This window comes from Diprion similis, chromosome 4 (assembly GCF_021155765.1).
Source record: "Diprion similis isolate iyDipSimi1 chromosome 4, iyDipSimi1.1, whole genome shotgun sequence".
In the NCBI taxonomy this organism is placed as follows: domain Eukaryota; kingdom Metazoa; phylum Arthropoda; class Insecta; order Hymenoptera; family Diprionidae; genus Diprion; species Diprion similis.
This window is the reverse complement of record NC_060108.1, coordinates 7455818-7473826: the sequence shown is the minus strand read 5'-3', so window position 1 is coordinate 7473826 and position 18009 is coordinate 7455818. Positions and strand designations below refer to the sequence as shown.

Here is an 18009-nt window from a genome sequence, read left to right as displayed (position 1 = left end):
TCCTAGAAAGCTTACAAGTGACTAGTGCTTTGTTGCAGTCGTCTAATAAAGACCTAAACACGGGATACGCCCTTACGAATAGTTACATGGGTACGTCCAAGCAATGTGGCCTATATTTTCAGATATTAAGGCAAAAGCCAAAGACCTGATCGGCTGTGAAAAATATAAGCAACAGACTTTAAGACGTGGCAAGCGAAATACAAAGTACGACCATTTCACTGGCTCTGCTACACTTGATGAATTTGTTAAAAGTCAAGCACCTGAACAACGCCGCAACGTTCCGAAATTCAGGTGTTTGTTGTCATTATTGATAACGTACTGTCTGCTTTAAGCAAACGTATGAAAGCATACCATGAAGTAACTAATGTTTTTGGAGTATTTTCACAGTTAAAATCTCTTACAATGCAATAAATTTAAAAAAAAATTTAATTATCATCAGTGCTTACGGACATGATTCGGGAGACAGCCTAGGCAATGAATTGCTATTGGTACGTAAAATCAAGACACTTGGACTTGGCACACTATACCTGACTTTAAAAAAATCGTAGAGCTTCGGGATGCAAATCATTTTCAAGGTAATTCTATTCCCCGTTAGTTGAGCCATGAGCCATTCTTGTGTGAAAATGAAGAGGGAAGTAATCATTCAATATATGTTAAAAAGCGTAATTTTTGGACATTTTGTTCCGTAGTTTAACTTCAACTCGTCATCACTCTTTCAAAATCGCCGGAATAAATACTTGAAAAATCTGACTCAATTTTTAAAGCTTTTTGCGTACAATGCCGTTTGAATTTTGAAGAAATCCCAAAAATTGTGGTCACGGTAATCAATGATAGCCCAAGTGGTGATCTCGGTAACGCGTGACAATAGAAGAATGCGCTATAGCTGAGAATTTTGTGAAAAATGATGGTAAGCGGTTACCATTGCGATTTTATCACTTTGATCCGTTGTTTAACAATTAATTCGAGGTATTCCGCGTTGAGTTTTCGGGGCGGGATCACGCGCGCGGCGCCTATGGCTGCGGAAGTCGACAGTATCTATGCAGCGAGGTCTCGGGGCCATGCGCATAAGACGCTTTCTCACAGCTCAGGCATCGAACACTACGACATAGTTGCAGCTTGTGAATTACATGAGATTTTTCTTATAGCATCTTATACTGTTGCTCATTTGAAATTCTTTCGCAGGCAATCATTTCTTACTGTGTTTTTGATTCAACCGTATTTATTCATTTAAGATTGTATTCTGGTTCTGCATATCGTTGGCTCTGCAATTGTTTGTATCGGAGGCACGTGCTTGCGATTTTTCCTGTGAGCTGCGGGAACTTTTTTTTAAAACTCTTATTCCAAATCTCAAGTCTCTCCTCAGAATGACTACTGATATCCGTATAGGTGATCATTATTACGATATTCGAAATGCAGGAGGCGGCGGATATTGATTATTCAAAGCATTAGCTCTTGGATTACATAAAAGAAGCCATTATGGTATTCACTAAGGAAACGTGAATCATGGTGTTGGTCGGTGGTCAGAATACGGTTTTTGGGTTCAGCATAATTTGCGCATTAGCAATAAAAATCAGTATTGTTTGTAAATAAATAAATCAGGTACTTTTGGATTCAATGTCAAATGTCGTGCTACATCAGAATTGTTCAAGATTAATCTTACGGTCATTCGGAGTCTTGATAGAGGCGATTTCACTCAACGCTATAGCACTGCTGACAATGATCCGATTGTGTACCTATTGTTCATCGGAATGAGACATGGAAATGATAAATATGGTCACTTTCAATTGCTCCTTCCAGTTCTCGCCAGTGGAAATTGTGTTCCGAACAATATTATTCTTGAAGATCAAAATGTATACCAAACGGATGAGGGTATAGAAATTGATCAGAGTTCCAGTGCGAATGAGGTTGTTGAATAATATGAAATTAATCAGAGAATAAGTCCAAGCGAGGTTGTAGAGGAACGAGAAATTGATAATTCCGAGGTAGAAAGTCAAAGTGACACTGAGGTGGAATATGATGACTTCACGATTGATTCAAGCACGCATAAAACTCTGAACAGGCCTCATAAGAAGAGGAAGTCACGATCGAAATAACCAATTACTTTTCGATCTACCATACCTGTTACAATGAAAAATATTATCTGTCGAGTAAGCGGATTTTTTCAATCAGAAAAAGACACAGGTGAAACGTTTGACATAAACAGAGTTGTAGATAAAACTACAGCATGTTTACAAATTTTCAAATCAACTGTTGCTCGTGTTTCTACCGAAGCAAAGCATGGGGAATTTCGAGAACCGCACCAAAAACTAGGTAGGACCTCAATTGAGTTCGATGATGTTTTGAAAGGACTTGTTAGAAGGACTATATTTAAGGGGTTATATACATTTGTAGCGGGCGAAACGACGTGATTTTCTTGATTTTTTCTGACCGGATAGTAAATGTTTCTTGTGAAACTGTGAACAACATTGATTAGTACATGTTTTCATGTACTTGTACAATTTTTTTCATTGAAAAATATTTTTAAATGGTGGAACTACAGCTATATTCTAGGAGCGCATTTTTTTAGCATCAGTTACGGTGGACATCATGACTCAAAAACGGTTCATCTAAAATCAGAATGTGAAAATATTCTATTGGTATATTGCATTAGCTTGGGCCTGAACGAAGGATTAGTAAAAATTTTAATTAAAAAAAAAACGAAAACAATTTTAACAAATAGTTCATTTTTTGAAGTGCTAAATTTTCGGTTTTTGCTATAAAATTTTTTTTCCTCAACAAAATTTAAAATCCTTCGCTCAGGCCTAAGCCAATGCAATAAAATCTTTTCACATTCTGATTTCAGATGAACCGTTTCTGGGTTATGATGTCCACCAGCTGATGCTCAAAAAAAAGCGCTCCTGGAATATAGCTGTAGTTCCGCTATTATGAAATATTTTTCAATGAAAAAAGTTGCACAAGTACATGAAAACATGTACTTATCAATGTTGTTCACAGTTTTACGATAAACATTTATTATCGTGTTAAAAAAAAATTAATAAATTCACGTTGCTTCACCCGCTACAAGTTTATATACCCCTTAATTTTTATGTCGAAAAACGCTATCCAACAGTCGGGGAATCACATGCAAATTTGACCCAAGATGTGCCGGACTTGCCCGAATTCGGCAGCACCACGTTAAAAAAACTATTAAGAATCTAAATTTTAGCTTTACAAAATTTCAGAAACGGCCCGTATTAATGGAAAGTCAAGCAATAGCAGAAAAAAGGTCTGAGTTTTTGAGATTGATCGAGCATTTTAGACGTACAGGTCAGAGAATATTTTATGCCGACGAGACAAGGTGTGGTGCCAACCACTCTCGACAACACGGCTGGGTCGAACACGTACTACCGAATAATCGCGATAATTATGACCAATATCGCGGCTCAGTACAAGAAAGTGAAGGTTTTGGCGCCAGGTTTGTAACTTCTTCTGGTGCTGAGAAAAGAGTAATCATCCTACATATCGGAAGCAAGGACGGTTTCTGAAAGACTGTATAAAGTGTTTCGTAGGAAAGAAAAGTAGTAACGGCTACTACGATGAAATGAATGCAGAGCACTATGAAGAGTGGTTCCGACAGGTATTAGCTGTTGTACCTGAAAATTCAATTATTGTCATTGACCAGGCTCCATAACACACAACGCTCGACGTAGATTTGCGTAATCTAACTGCAGTTTGTAAAAAAACGAGCTAAAGTTGAGTGGATCATTCGATGACAAGTCCCTATTTCAGGACATGCGACCTCATTCGATTCTCTTATTAAAATGAATCTCTTGCACCACTGTTAACGTTACCGCTATCTTAAAGGGTATGTTCTTGAAAAACTAGCTAAGGAAGTAAGAGGTGATAATGTGAAGTTACTCTGGCTTCCTGTCGCTCATTGCGAATTAAACGCGATTGAGCTGATATGGGCGTACGTGAAAAATAAAGTTGCTAAAGAGAATGATACCTTCAAAATTAAGAATGTGCATCACCTATGTACAGAGGCAATAAATACGGTACCGTCGTCATCGCAGTCTGATTGCATCAAGCATGTTGAATATGTGGAAACTACATACAGAGGATCGGACATCAGTATAGACAGGGAGATGGAACCCATAATCATCAGCTTGGGAGAAGACAATGACCCTGATACGGATATCGATGCGTACAGTAATAGTGCTAACACTTCTAACCTCGATCAGAATGTCTGATATTTTTTTCCACAACTATGGAATTATCAAATCAACACGGTGCGACGGTAGCAGGTAGCCGAAGTAGTGAAGGCCGGGTCCCGAGTCAGCGTTCCCAACAGCCATAGGCGCCGCGCGCGTGATTCCGCCCCGAAAACTCAACGCGGAATACCTCGAATTAATTGTTAAACAACGGATCAAAGTGATAAAATCGCAATGGTAATCGCTTACCATTATTTTTCTCAAAATTTTCAGCTATAGCGCATCTTCTATTGTTACCCGTTGCTGAGATCACCACTTGGGCTATTATTGACTACCGTGATCACAATTTCAAGAATTTCTTCAAAATTCAAATGGCGTTGCATGCAAAAACCCTCAAAGATTGAACACGATTTTTTAAATATTTTTCCCGGTGATTTTGACAGAGTGATGGCGAGTTGAAGTGAAGCTACGGAAAAAAATGTTGAAAAACTACGTCTTTCAACATGTATTTAATGACTTCCCTCCTCATTTTCACACAACAGTGGCTCATGGCTCAACTAACGGGGAATAGAATTGACTCGAAAATGATGTGTATCCCAAAGCTTTACGATTTTTTTTGATTTTTATTACCGTCATTACGGGCATGCCGGTGATGTATGCGTGTAGTGTCGGTAAAAAATTACCGGCATGCGTGAAAGGTCGGTAACAAATGTCGCCAAAATGAGATTTTGGTGTACTTCGTAATCGAAAACCAGATCAGCTGCCATTTCGTCATTTCACCATCAAATCTCATGGGACTGGGCTCAAAATGTGTGTTTCATCACCGCCGAGTGGCATCATACCGGATGGTTCGATCCATTCAGTGCAGCTCTGAAAATCTGGCAAATTTCTGTGGGTGGTAACCAATCTGTAAATTTTTTTTCCAAATTTTGAAAGTAAAAAGTCGCTCCACTTTTTGGCAATATAAGGTATTAACTGCCAAAGTTTCACTCTGATCGCTGGAGCGGTATAGTAGTTTTGCATCCCCGCGTTTTTGAGGTGTACACCGCGTCCCCGTGTAAGAAAGAATAGCTTGCAAAAGTCTTGAGTATATCCTAAAAAAGCCTTGAGTATATCCTAAAAAAGCCTTGAACTGCTGAAACTGCTTAAACTGAAAAGCCTTTGGACACATATGGCTAAAAACTTGCTCATACTTGGTAATTAACACAAGGGTTCTGTAAGCCTTGGGAATAGGCTGGCTATTACCTTACTAAACATTCGCTCTTAAGGCTTGGTAACACCTTGGCCATTTCCTTAGAAAACACTTGTTTTAACCCTTGTTTTAGCTTTACCTATTCACTTAGTAAAAACTTGCTCTTAAACTTCTGCAATGCCAAGGTTATTCAAATGGCAAATACTTTCTCCGACTCATGCTTTTGGTTCAGCTATTATCTGGGAAAACCCTCGTGAATTGAGTTCAGCTGTCGGAACTGGTTGTATTATCCAACGTGGCCGGAATTAGATTAGGTTTGTACTAGCATTTGGGTGAGATCGTGTGTTACTGTGTCGCATCCGGCGAAAGTGTAAGCGGGTGATCCAGGCGTGTTCTAGATAAAGATGAATAACAAAAGTCGTATACTAAATTACGATAAAGATTCCAGAGATATTTTATCTATTGTCAATTTCGTATGCTCATGAAAAGGTGAAAAACTAGGCGCAACAAAAACATCCGGATGTGATTTACTTTTACTCGGATCAATCATTGTGGGAAGAAAAAGATTTGACGAAAATGTGAACCACATGCCAAGTACATAAATGTAAAATAATCGATGTACAATAATACAAGACCTAATGGAAAAATTTACGTCTGAACTTTGTATAAATCTCAGCTTATAGCATTTTTGTTATATTCATGTAACGAAAGTTGCTATAAAATTTTATACGTGACTAGCGATAAAAAACATAATGAGTGCCATTGAAACGTTAGCATAAGTTTTGAAAACTTATTAATGTTCGCATGCAAAAGTTTGGCGTAACCGGTTAAAGCGTGCGATTAATTAATGCGAGCGACCCATCCATCCCGGGTTGGTTTCGACTGCCGAAAGTTTAGCGGCGTATTTCTACGAGGTATGTTTTTTCGATTAGTGTAGGTAATCAATTACGAGTAGTTTAAACCCTGACAAGCAATACAAATATTATACGTGAAAAAAGAAGTTGCTATCTGATTTCGATAATTTCGATTTCTTTACAACCCGTTTCAAACCATTGGTGAAAGCCTTTCGTACACCTTGGTACAACCCTTTCTCAGCTATTGGGAAAAGTCTTTCATATGCCTTGGTACAACCCTTTCTGAACCATTGGGAAAAGTCTTTCATATGCCTTGGTACAACCCTTTCTAAACCATTGGTAAAAGCCTTTCATATACCTTGGTACTATACTTCCTAAACCACTGGTATTAAACTTTCTTTACATCTGGTACCGACCTTGGAAAACTCTTGGAAAACCATTGACAGTTTTGATTCAATTTGCAAGCGTTTTAAAGCAAAGCTTTCCCGAGCGTTATCACAAGCTTATTTCAAGGCAAAATTTTTTGCTAGGGTCTTTATAAGCACCTTAAAACTGGAGTGGTCTCTCCAGTGGCTGTCCGTAAATTGGTTGAAGGAATGAAATTTTTAACAGATTTTATGAGATTGGAACGAACTACAGTAACCTCTGCCCCGATATCGACCATCCAGAGACAATTTACTACGTTAACTGAACCGTGTGCATAAAGACCTGTTTGTCTAAGATTTCTGATTAGAAATTGACAGGAAATAGGGCTATTATCAGAATATTTTGAGATGATTTTCGCCCCTCTGAATTATCCAGAGCTAGTTTTTTTAATCTCTTGAATTGGAAGATTGTATATTTTTAGGAATCATATTTGGTAATTCCTTATCTCTATTATTATTATTATTCCTCCAGCTATCTGAATTTGAATTAGAAGTATTAAAAGAGTTCCGTAGAGCGACATCAATTTCCCTATGTGACGCAAAACAATGAATATAGTCATGTCCTTTCCTTTTACAATGACTACATTGTAAGGGCTTTCGAATGGTAGAATTTCGCGACGCTGCTGCCAGGGAGAGGGTTTATTTCGTTCATCAACTTGTTGTTGATTAGAAGCCTTTCTTGAACTCCTACTTGTCGAAGTTTTCCTGACCCGAAATATTGTTTTCTTAGAGCTTCCACCTCCAAAGCTTTGATCATAACTTCTTGAAGTGAAGGGAATCCTCACATGCTTACTGAAAGCTTGATTTCTGGATCGTAAATCCCATTTATAAAAGCATGTATGGCTAAAAAGTTTCCAGCTTCTTCGTTTCCAGGTATTGTTACTCTGGAAAAACGTTCAATATCTTGTCCGAGAGAGGCAAGATCTACATCGAGACCTTGTTTTCTGATTTGAATTTGAGTCATATATAATTAAATTAAATTATCATTTCCATATCTGAGTTTAATCGCGGAACTAAGCTTTTCACAATCGAATATTCCATCTTTTGACATTGAAGATAATACATTTAAGGCAGGATTTCTCGGACTAGCTGCAAGATTTACAATTTTAGTGGTGGAATCCCACTGATCGCGAAAAATTGTCTTTCGCAATCGGTCCATGAATTATTTCCATCAAAATTTGGAGGTTTAAAGAAATTAATTTTTTTTTGGCAGATATATTGGAGACCACCGCATTTTTTTGGTGAAATTTCGCGACAGCTTCCGGTGCAATTTGTTATATCAATAAAATGTACATTATCTGTACTTATTCTGTTTCCAAAAATATTATTATTAGAATTACGATTATTCTGTCTGTGTGATGAACTTGGAATTTCATGCCTTTCGTGACGATCCCCACACATCAGATTAGATTCTAAAGCTCTCCTGTCGCCCTGCATTGTATTGCCAATGCAGTCGGTCGGAATTGTAGAGCGGGTACAGGTTAAAACAAAAGTTGTCGCGTTACCCGTAGCGGGTCGAGATAAATTAAGAGTGAGTTCTTTCACTCTCTGAATAATTACAGACCTTGGACCTTCTTGAGGTACCTGGTCCTGTACGATCGAGTGTGTCGAGGGCATGGGAAATGATAGAGGACGAATTTCTTCCCTCCTTCCTTCCGTACCATCTACTTGTTGAATAATCTCGTTTGTATTTTGATGAGGAGCTGAAAAAGTAATCTTGAACAGCTGTTGAAACTGGTGTTCCGACTGTTGTGGCGCTCTTGAAGGGTCTGGAGTAGCTTCTCTTGCTGATCCTGAACCAGGTGTTGAGCTTGGAGCTGCATCTGTTGCAGGGCCTGTAGAGTTTGTTGCTGAAGCTGCAGCGCTTGAAGAAAGCGGTCCTGCTATTGTTGGGCAGCTTGTTGTGCAGCTTGTTGAGTTTGCAGTAGACGTTCCACGAGTTCGAATTAAATCGAATTTGTGGCATGTAGGGGTACTTCTTTCTCAGACGTATAATGTTACACTTGACGATTTAACAAATAAAATTATGGGTGAGAGTTTTAAAATATGTGGTTTATTAAAGAAACGTCAGATAGATTTTGCGTCTGAGACAAGACTGTTTTTTACAATAATATCGGTTAATACAGCAACCTTATTGGATTTAGAACATATGAGTATCTTACATGTCTTTTCTTTATGAAGACTACTAGAACCTTAAACCCCAAGACAGGTGATCTTACCCTTTGTAACAACATGTTTGAGGTTAGAATTATTCGAGGTCTCCCACCTCAGGACCGCAATATCCCAGGCATCGCCAGTAGTGGACCGGGAGTTCCACTACTGGTATGTCTGGTATTTGATTTTTCCACCCAACAGTGAAACAGTTAATGCTTTAGACGAGGGATTTGTTACAGATTTAATCAAACTCATTAAATCACCCATTCCCAAAACTATGTATGAAAGTGTATCAAAACAATGAATGGAATTGAACAATTCAAATAAGAAATCTCTCTATCTACTAAAAAGATTTGTGGAAATAAATGAAGTTAGCGTTTTTAAGACGCATGAAGATAGCAGTTCAAGCAGAACATGGCTCCACATTCTCTGCCGGACTGCGGCTGACAGCGACAAGCTTCACTCGATCGGCCGCTTGGCACCGCCTTCCTCGCAATTTATCCCATAGACAAATTAACATATAATTATAAATAAGTGGGTTCGATTAATCTGACAAATCAGAAATTCTAATTCCAACTCATGGCAATGCATGTTGAAGCCACAGCAGAAATAGCTGTACGAGGTGCGAAGCGCCGAATCTCTTGGTACATGAGCTCATAACCCATAACTGACGGTTCAAAAAAAAAAAAAAAAAGAATCCCTCTGTTTAATAAAAAAATATTGATACGACGCCTGAAGGCATTCGTGGTCCAGGTCGAAGGAACCAGCGTATTCGTGGTCCAGGTTAGAGGGACGATGTTTTTCATAGTGAAGGAGAAGCGCTTCGTATTCGTCGTCCAGGTCGGAGGGACGATGTTGTTCGTCGTCCAGGAGCAGCGCTCTGTAGTATTCGTTGTCCAGGTCGAAGGAACCAGCGTATTCGTGGTCCAGGTCAGAGGGATGATGTTTTTCGTCGTCCAGGTCGTCGGAACAAGCGTATTCGAGGCGTTGCACGAGCCCTGAGACGAGTTGGAGGTGAGTCGTAGACGAGCCGAACGGTGTTGCATGAGGACGATGTTTTTCATCGTCCAGGAACAGCGCTTCGTAGTATTCGTGGTCGAGGTCGACGGAACAAGCGTATTCAGAAGGACGATGTTTTTCATCGTCCAGGGGCAGCGCTACGTAGTATTCGTAGTCTAGGTCGAAGGAACCAGTTATTTGTGGTATAAGTCGATGTGACGATGCTTAACATCGTTGCATGAAGTTAGTAATGGAAAAGGTAAAACTGCATGCATTTAAAGTAGGCATGGTAGCATAAAATAACAATTTCACCATTTTCAATTGAAAATTGAAAATATAAGAAAAATTAAAGAAATAATCAAAAAAGATTCATAAAAAGTGTACGAAATGAATGGAAAAGTGGTCAGAATTGAAGAAGATGGCAATTGCTTGTTCAGGGCTTTATCATATTGCCTATGGAATACGCAAGAGAATCACATGAAGGGAAGAGACGGCATCGTTGCGTATATTATACAGAATTGGATTGACTACGAAGGTTATATCGTGGGTGATGAATCGCATCGATTACCGATTAATTCTTCTACAGATTATAAGCGTTACATGAGTAAAAATGGTACTCATGCCGGTGATGTCGAATTGTCTGCGGCCACTAAAATTTTTAAAATAAATACAATATTTTACCGTTCGGATTATCAAATACCTAACGAATATATCATATATCGGGTGACAAGGTTAGTGTGGGAAACTCCAGGAAGTACATCTCTTACTCCCTGAACAATAAACGAATGAAACGCACAGAAGCGCGAGGCGCGAAGCCCCTAGTCTAATAAATACAAATTTCTTTACGGCGATTAAAAACTTATCCCACCATGAATATGATAATTGAATTGATCAAAATTGATTGATTTCTGATTGTTTATTTCTTCATTGATTCAAATTTTCGACAGGAAACCCCTGTCACAGAAACAGAAAGTATAACAGAAATAGAATATAAGTAGAATCTTACAACAGATTCCACATAAAATATCAAATAAAATTAACAACATAAACAAAAAAAAAAATACCAAATAATACTAAATTAAATATCAAATAAAACAAAACAACATCCACATCACGATTGTGACGATTTTTTTTCCTTTTAGGTCTTCCGGATCAATATGTCAGATAATCGTGGATCTGAAACAAAGAAAAAATCAAAATAATTCGGTATCTGCCTCATAATATAAACATATATTTATGTTAAATAATAGTTTAACACCTCGTACAATTCGAAATATTAGTATTATAACGCATCGAGAATCATTGTTCATGCTGTAAATCTGTGTATAAATGTTTTTCATGCAACGGAAATACACAACCATACCTGAAAAGTCGTGTAGAAGCTTTATTTTATCTATTTCAATTGCCTGGCCCACTACTGACACTTCACGCGGACCACTACTGGTGAACACCGGCCCACCACAGGCAATTTTGACCAAATCATCTTATTTGGCGCTTAAGTCCAATGTATAAATATTGCAAATAAAGTTGAACGTACGAAACAATTCCTGGAGACCTCAAAAAAACGTAGACTGAATCCAAAAGATGAAATATGATTTAATACAATCGAAATATGAAGTCAAATTCAATAGATACCCTATAGTAACATTTGGTTTGTGAAGTAATACGTCGGTAATCATTTTACTCAATTATCCATACAATTCAATTTCTATGTCATCATAGAGTGGGCACTGCCATAACATGTGGTTAAAGTCTTGCTTTGTACCGCGTTGACATTTCGAGTCACTTACCAGTCCAATACGGTAAGGAGAGATAGCAAGGTTGTAATTCCCTGATCTACACCTGCTAACAGTTGTCTCTTACAGGGGGGGGGGGGGGGGGATGCTTGCATCACCGATTCGATCCATTTTTTTTACACGTGTAGTTCCTGACCAGAAGTATAACAGGTGCAAGTAGTACTAAGGTGCGCTTCTCAGACGTTTCCGAGAAATTAATTGAATTAATTATCAGTTTTAATTTAATTATCAGGTGAATTAATTATCAGTGATCAAAATGAAAAATTAAAATTGATAATCAAAATTCAGTCTCTAGTACACCATCAATTGTCACCACCAATTTTCTGTAGCATGATGAAATACGCGTGGTTTGCGGCCAAATTGTCTGATGACAGGACACGTTCATGAACGTGAACGTGAACGAAGTTTGCTTCGCGACTGATGTTTTGAAAAAACAATGCGTACACAAAAATACATCATTTATAACTTGCGCAAGATGCCGTAGTAATTATTGTTTTCCGTGCTTCTAGGATCTATATCATTCCAGTTTTTGTAGTAATTCATCACTCGAACAGCATAATAGTGAATAAGAAATATGGTCGAATAAATAGTACAAAATAGTAAGAATAAAAGTTATAATTCTTCAAACTCCTATACGATTTTTTCAGAATTCCTTTTCCCACTAAAAAAAGAAGTTATTACAATTGATTCTACAGTAAACACTATTCAAGACACTTAAATTTATAAGAAATGTGAAATATTTGAAGGAAAAAAAAGAAAGAAAATCAGTTCTCCGGCGGGATTCGATAGAGCGATCCCGCACCTACGAAACGGGGCTCTTGCCGCTGCGTCGCGCTCTTATTGTAAGTAGCTTGACGTTGATGTAAAATGCACATGAACGCACTAAAATTTTGATTATCAATTTTAATTTTCAATTTTGATCGACAATTAATTGATAATTCATTTAATTAATTTATCGGAACTTGCTGAGTAGCGCACCTTGCTACTTGCACCTGTTATACTTCTGATCATGACCTACACGTGTAATAAAGATGGATCGAATCGGTGATGCAGGCATCTTACCCTCCCCATGTTAATATAGGTATCACGTGAGTCCTTACAATCATGTGAACTCACTTACTATGAGCTGTAATAAATATTCACAACCCCTCGTAAAATTTTCGGAACGAATTTGCAAATATACAAGATTTTATCACGAAATCATGAAAATATGCTTAGAGTCCCAATCGATATCATTAAATAACTATTGTGCTGTAATAATTTTAAAGAAAAGTGGTGAACATCCGATGAAGCTGAAACTAGCAGCCAGAGTTAGCAGCCAAACGTGTTAAACTTTTTGAAAATGGAAAAGTGCAGTTGAGTTTTAACCTCCTAATTTTACAAGAGTATTGGGGATTCAAGATATTTCACAAAATTTAGTGTTTGAACTTTACTACCTTATTCTAATGAACATTAGAACGTTCGGCTGCTAATTCTGGCTGCTTCAGCCTCGTGAATATCCGTTTATCGATTAAAAAATTGACATCGTTGAACGAATAACTATGATCTGCTCCGAATAAAATAAACTCTGTAATGTTGTGTTGTTTTCCTGTTTTACAGACCCATCGGTACAGATAGTCGACGGAATGGGACAGCCGTTGAGGGACAAGTACTACGAAGCTGACAGTACCATTGAACTCCTGTGTGTGGTGCGACACATCGCGATGCAGATGCAGTACAGTGTTGTACAATGGCTTCACGGGAACCGCACCCTCAACTACGACACGACAAGAGGAGGTATAAGGTGAGCTCACAACATACTACGATAATTCCATCAGTGTGCATTACAAACAATAAATCAGACAGTAAATACAAATTCACTTATTAGCCCCCAAGTTGTAATTCCCAAATGCCATTGATCGGCGGCTCTGAATACCACTTGTGAATGTAAGAAATAATGAAATCCTCACATCGTTTCTCTGTACAGTTAAATAACGAATTCATTTATTCATTTGAAGAGATGGTGTAACAGATTATGTGACACTTCGATTCTTGAAACGCCTATCAGACTCGGGGAGAGTGCATCTAAATGCATATCGATTTTCTAACTTACAATTAGTTGAAGTAAGGATTATAAGCTGCGATTGCGCTGCTTGACTAGTAGCGACCTTGCATTTCAACGATATCTTGACTACAGTCAAGGTATTGCTGATTCAATTCAACTCGATGCGTCGGCTCAATGTCCATAGCAGAAGAACACGGCTTATCTTAAAGATATCTGAAGCCGTTTCATTTCTTTTCATCCTTTTCCGCAACCCAAGTTCTTATTCTGTACTAGTCAAATGATCAATTTACATATATTTGGGATAGCAAATTCACTAGATATCGTTTCCGAGTACCTACGATTATTGAGTTAACACGTTAATGCTACTGATCGCAATAGTAGAAAGAAAGTGTGAAATCGTTATTATAAATTGTACGTGTATATAGACGAACACAATACTTTGAAACAATTGAAGAAAACGTTTTTGTGCGTCGGTAGATGTGCGTGACACTTACCTTCAACCCCTTTTCATTGATAGAAGTGCTCTCCAGAGGTTAGGGCACTCTTGGTCACATATACGGTCGGACGTTCTCTTTGCCTGGAGACACCAGGACTTCGCCTTCCGGCCTTCTACCGTTATTTGCTATGGTCAAACGACCTCGTACGTAATTCAACAAAAGCCAATTGGACCTCAAGCTCACCCTTAAGATTCATGTTCAATATTGGCAATTCCCGTTTACCAAATAATATTTTCGTCAACTCTTTTACTTGATGATTCAATCGATCAGCAATGCGAACTTGTCATCTTACTCTAACCATACCTTAATCACATTCTTGCGGTATCACCAACAATCCCCCAGACATGTGTCGTTTCACAAAATTTTGAGCGATTTACTCCACTCTACGAACTTTGATTGTGTACACGTCTTAAAATCTACGGTTCAGCTTACACCAAAGTGAATTGGCCGAAACAAGAAATGGGAAAAATGCGACGGTGAGGGTGAGAAGAGGATTCCCGAAGGTAGAGTGGGATTCCCGTGACGCGAGTGACTATTGGTGCCCGTTGTACACATTACCAAAATGCAATCCAGCTAGAGAAGTAGACTAGGTTAACACTTCCAAGTTATAATCTACTGTCAAGCAATGATATTGCAGTATAAATGATCAAGCTTCTCGGCTTTCACCTTTCCATAGATTCACTGGCGGTGTTCAGTGAACTCGGGACTCGACTGCCACGTCAAACTGCATGATGTGTCGTCATAAACTTGTAAGAAAATATTTCTAACAATTTTTAAATGATCCGGAATTCGAAAAACGTTTGACCGATTGGTTTCAGAATTTCTTCAAATTTCTCTCTTGCTTATTTATTTTGGTTACTTCATTTATGCAGTGGAATCCGCTTTGAATCACCCGAATCGTAATCCGCGTTCTATAAGCGGCTTTGTTTCTTACGGCAAACATTCGACCTCGATCACCTGTCACAAGCTGACCACGTTGAATTATGAATTAGGAGGAATTGTATATTGTGCTGCGAACGTGGAAAGTGGGCGATTTCCAATGAGTCTAAAGTTTGCAGCATGAACAAAGGCAAGCGCTGCAATCATACAAGTCAAGTGTCACCGATGTGCATGTGAGTGTAACGCACCATATTTTTTCCAATTCCTGTGTAGAGAAATTTGATTCAAAAAGCAACAAATATGCTATTAACGTTGCGTAAAATTGGAGTTAGGTAGCTTACGCTTGATGACAGAGTGCGTGAGTTTGAGTTAATTGAAAGTATACATGCGCCAAAGAAAGCTCCAGTGTGCAGAATCGAGCATTTCAACTATGCACATGCAGGAACGTCGTTTTACCGCACTGTTAGAAAATCTAACTTTCCAAGCTGGAGTTGCAGTAGTGGCATCTTCGTTGCTTCTCAAATCAAACATTCAAGCTTCTAGTCGTGTAATTGAATCAGGCCAACTTCTAACTCGTATTCGCATGAACGCAGCACTCGACTTTGCCGCTCGCAAGATATCAAAGTCCGTGGATAGACGAACGGACAAAGGAAAGTCTGTGCATGAGGAATTTTCCGTAGCAACGAGAATGGCGATTACATTGTCAGACTGTACTAAAAGTAAATGATAAAACCTACACACTACAGAAAAAATTGGAACAAACTATAGTATAAAATGTACACACGAGTCTCAAATTGGAACAAAAATGGCAACCATGCAAAGAACTTCCCTTACCCGCTCGTTTATTTACGGACCTTGACAATGTACTATTTCAATGTTCATATTATTGTAACCTGAATACAAAATATTTAGGTATTTAGGTATTTAGGACCTAAGTTCCGATGGTCAAGTTAGACACGTATGTATGTGAGACTTTCATGAATGAAGAAATGTAACAACCTGTTATACATTAAGGGATGGCTAGAATATTAGGCAAATTTCGAGTATTTTTGTCTAAAAAACTGTTTATTCGGTTCCATCCGTTTTTTTTTTTTTTTTTTTTTTCAAAGTTTATACATGGTACATTCAATAATTTTTTCATAAAAATTTATCCTATCGTAGCGTTGTTACAGTGCTCGGTATAAAGCATGTTCCGTACTGATACGGCTTGCGGTGCCTAGAATTTTGGACAGACGGTTAATCTAAAATAAAAAATTCAAACAGGATCTTGAAATATAATATATTGAGCTATTTGCTGAGTATGGATTTTTTTTCTCTTTATTAAGGAAACGGTGAACGTTTCAATTTTAATGTTTGTTTTTGGGCCTGAATTTAACACCTTTTTTGGACTATGAAAAAATGAATACTTGATTAAAAGAAGAAAAAAAACTATACGCAGTAAACGGGACAAAATTTACAAAAACGTTGCGTCCTTTAGTAAAAATTGGTCTTGTCGTTTTCAAGATATCCTAGACACGGACTCGGAAACGCATTTTCGAGATAATCGAGTTTCAAGTTTGGGAATCGGCCACAACTTTCACAATTCTTAGAATTTTATTGTGTAGTTTACACACAATATTCTTCATTCTTTAAACTTTTAGAAATGTGAATAAAAAGGAAATCGATTTTTTAAATATTCTACTCGGATGTGCCCACTTAATAAGTTCTGTAACGAACTACCTGTTACAAAATAAACAGAACAGGTTTGTGAGCTGTGAAGCGAACAAACAGGCAGCAAAATTAGAAGATGAGAAAAAATGCTTCAACGGCAATGCATGTTGACACTTTCAAGTCTGAAACAAGACTGTTTTTAAATAGTGTTGATTAACGCAGGAACCTTGTTCATTTTGTAACTTATGAAAGCTTTTATATCTCTTTTATCTATGACGATTACGAAATCAATAACGAGGAAATACAGGTGATTCTACTCTTTGTGATAATATTAATCTTTGTGATATGAACTCCTGTGGGATTTTATTTGGAGCAAACGGGCGAGTAACCTCTTAAAGATACCACACTATATGACAAAGAAAAACTCAATGCTGTTACTGTCCACTCATATATTGCACCCAGCAGAAATTCCAAAAAATGGAAATATATTCATATCGACAATAAGTGAACAAATAAAATAGAAATATAATTAATCATCAAGGGTATTTACTCATTTTTCTACTGGCATTTTCCGTATCGAGTAACATGCGTGGATCAGCGATTGTCTGCAGTGAAATAGAGCCGAAGTGACGATTTGACCTCATAGTTATTTAGACTAGGCAATAGAGCAGAAAATGAGTGATTTCCGGCCAAAAATTTTAACAGGATACCGCAAGTGCCATCGCACAAAAGACAGTCCGTAGATGTATAGTGTTATGTTTTCGACTCGCAATTATGGGCGGTTAATTTGTTATAAACAAAAAACATAAAAAAACGCTTTTTTCGTTTTTCGATTGTAAAAGCTGAACCGATGGAGCAATCTTGGTGCTCTGAACAGACGAATTGTAGAGAATGAAAAGACGAAAAAAATTAGCCCTATACGGTCTCAATCGGATTGATAATAACGGAGGAAATCCGGAAAAACCGAAAAAATCTGCGTTTTTTTTTAAATTCATAACTCCGCCATTTTCAAAGTTGTAGCGCGGGCTTTTCGCGAGAAAGTAGTAATTCACTGGTACTTTACGTGTGTGCAATCCAGGCGCTGTCGGATAATTAGTTTTTGCGTAATTGCGATTTTCATTTTTTCATGACGTATCTTGCAGAGCGGCTGGATGCTCTGGTAGTGTTCCGATTTTTATTTTGAAAACGGATTTTGAAAGTAGAAGTATATCGCTACGAAATGTCCATCCTGATTTTGCGTTGAAATGCTGCGAAATGGGTGAAAAATACCCGTAAACATGACCAAAAACGGCAGAGAGCGCGAAAGCGGTCGAGTAGTGGGGGTACAAG

General features: G+C 38.0%; 1 protein-coding gene across 1 annotated transcript in view; it reads left to right on the top strand.

Annotated features, from left to right (window-relative positions):
- LOC124405323 overlaps positions 1-18009 on the top strand; it is a 346482-nt gene that overhangs the window by 316415 nt on the left and 12058 nt on the right. The window contains exon 6 of the mRNA XM_046880139.1: positions 13210-13393. Coding sequence (XP_046736095.1) covers positions 13210-13393 — 184 coding nt within the window. The remainder of the gene's footprint in view (positions 1-13209; positions 13394-18009) is intronic.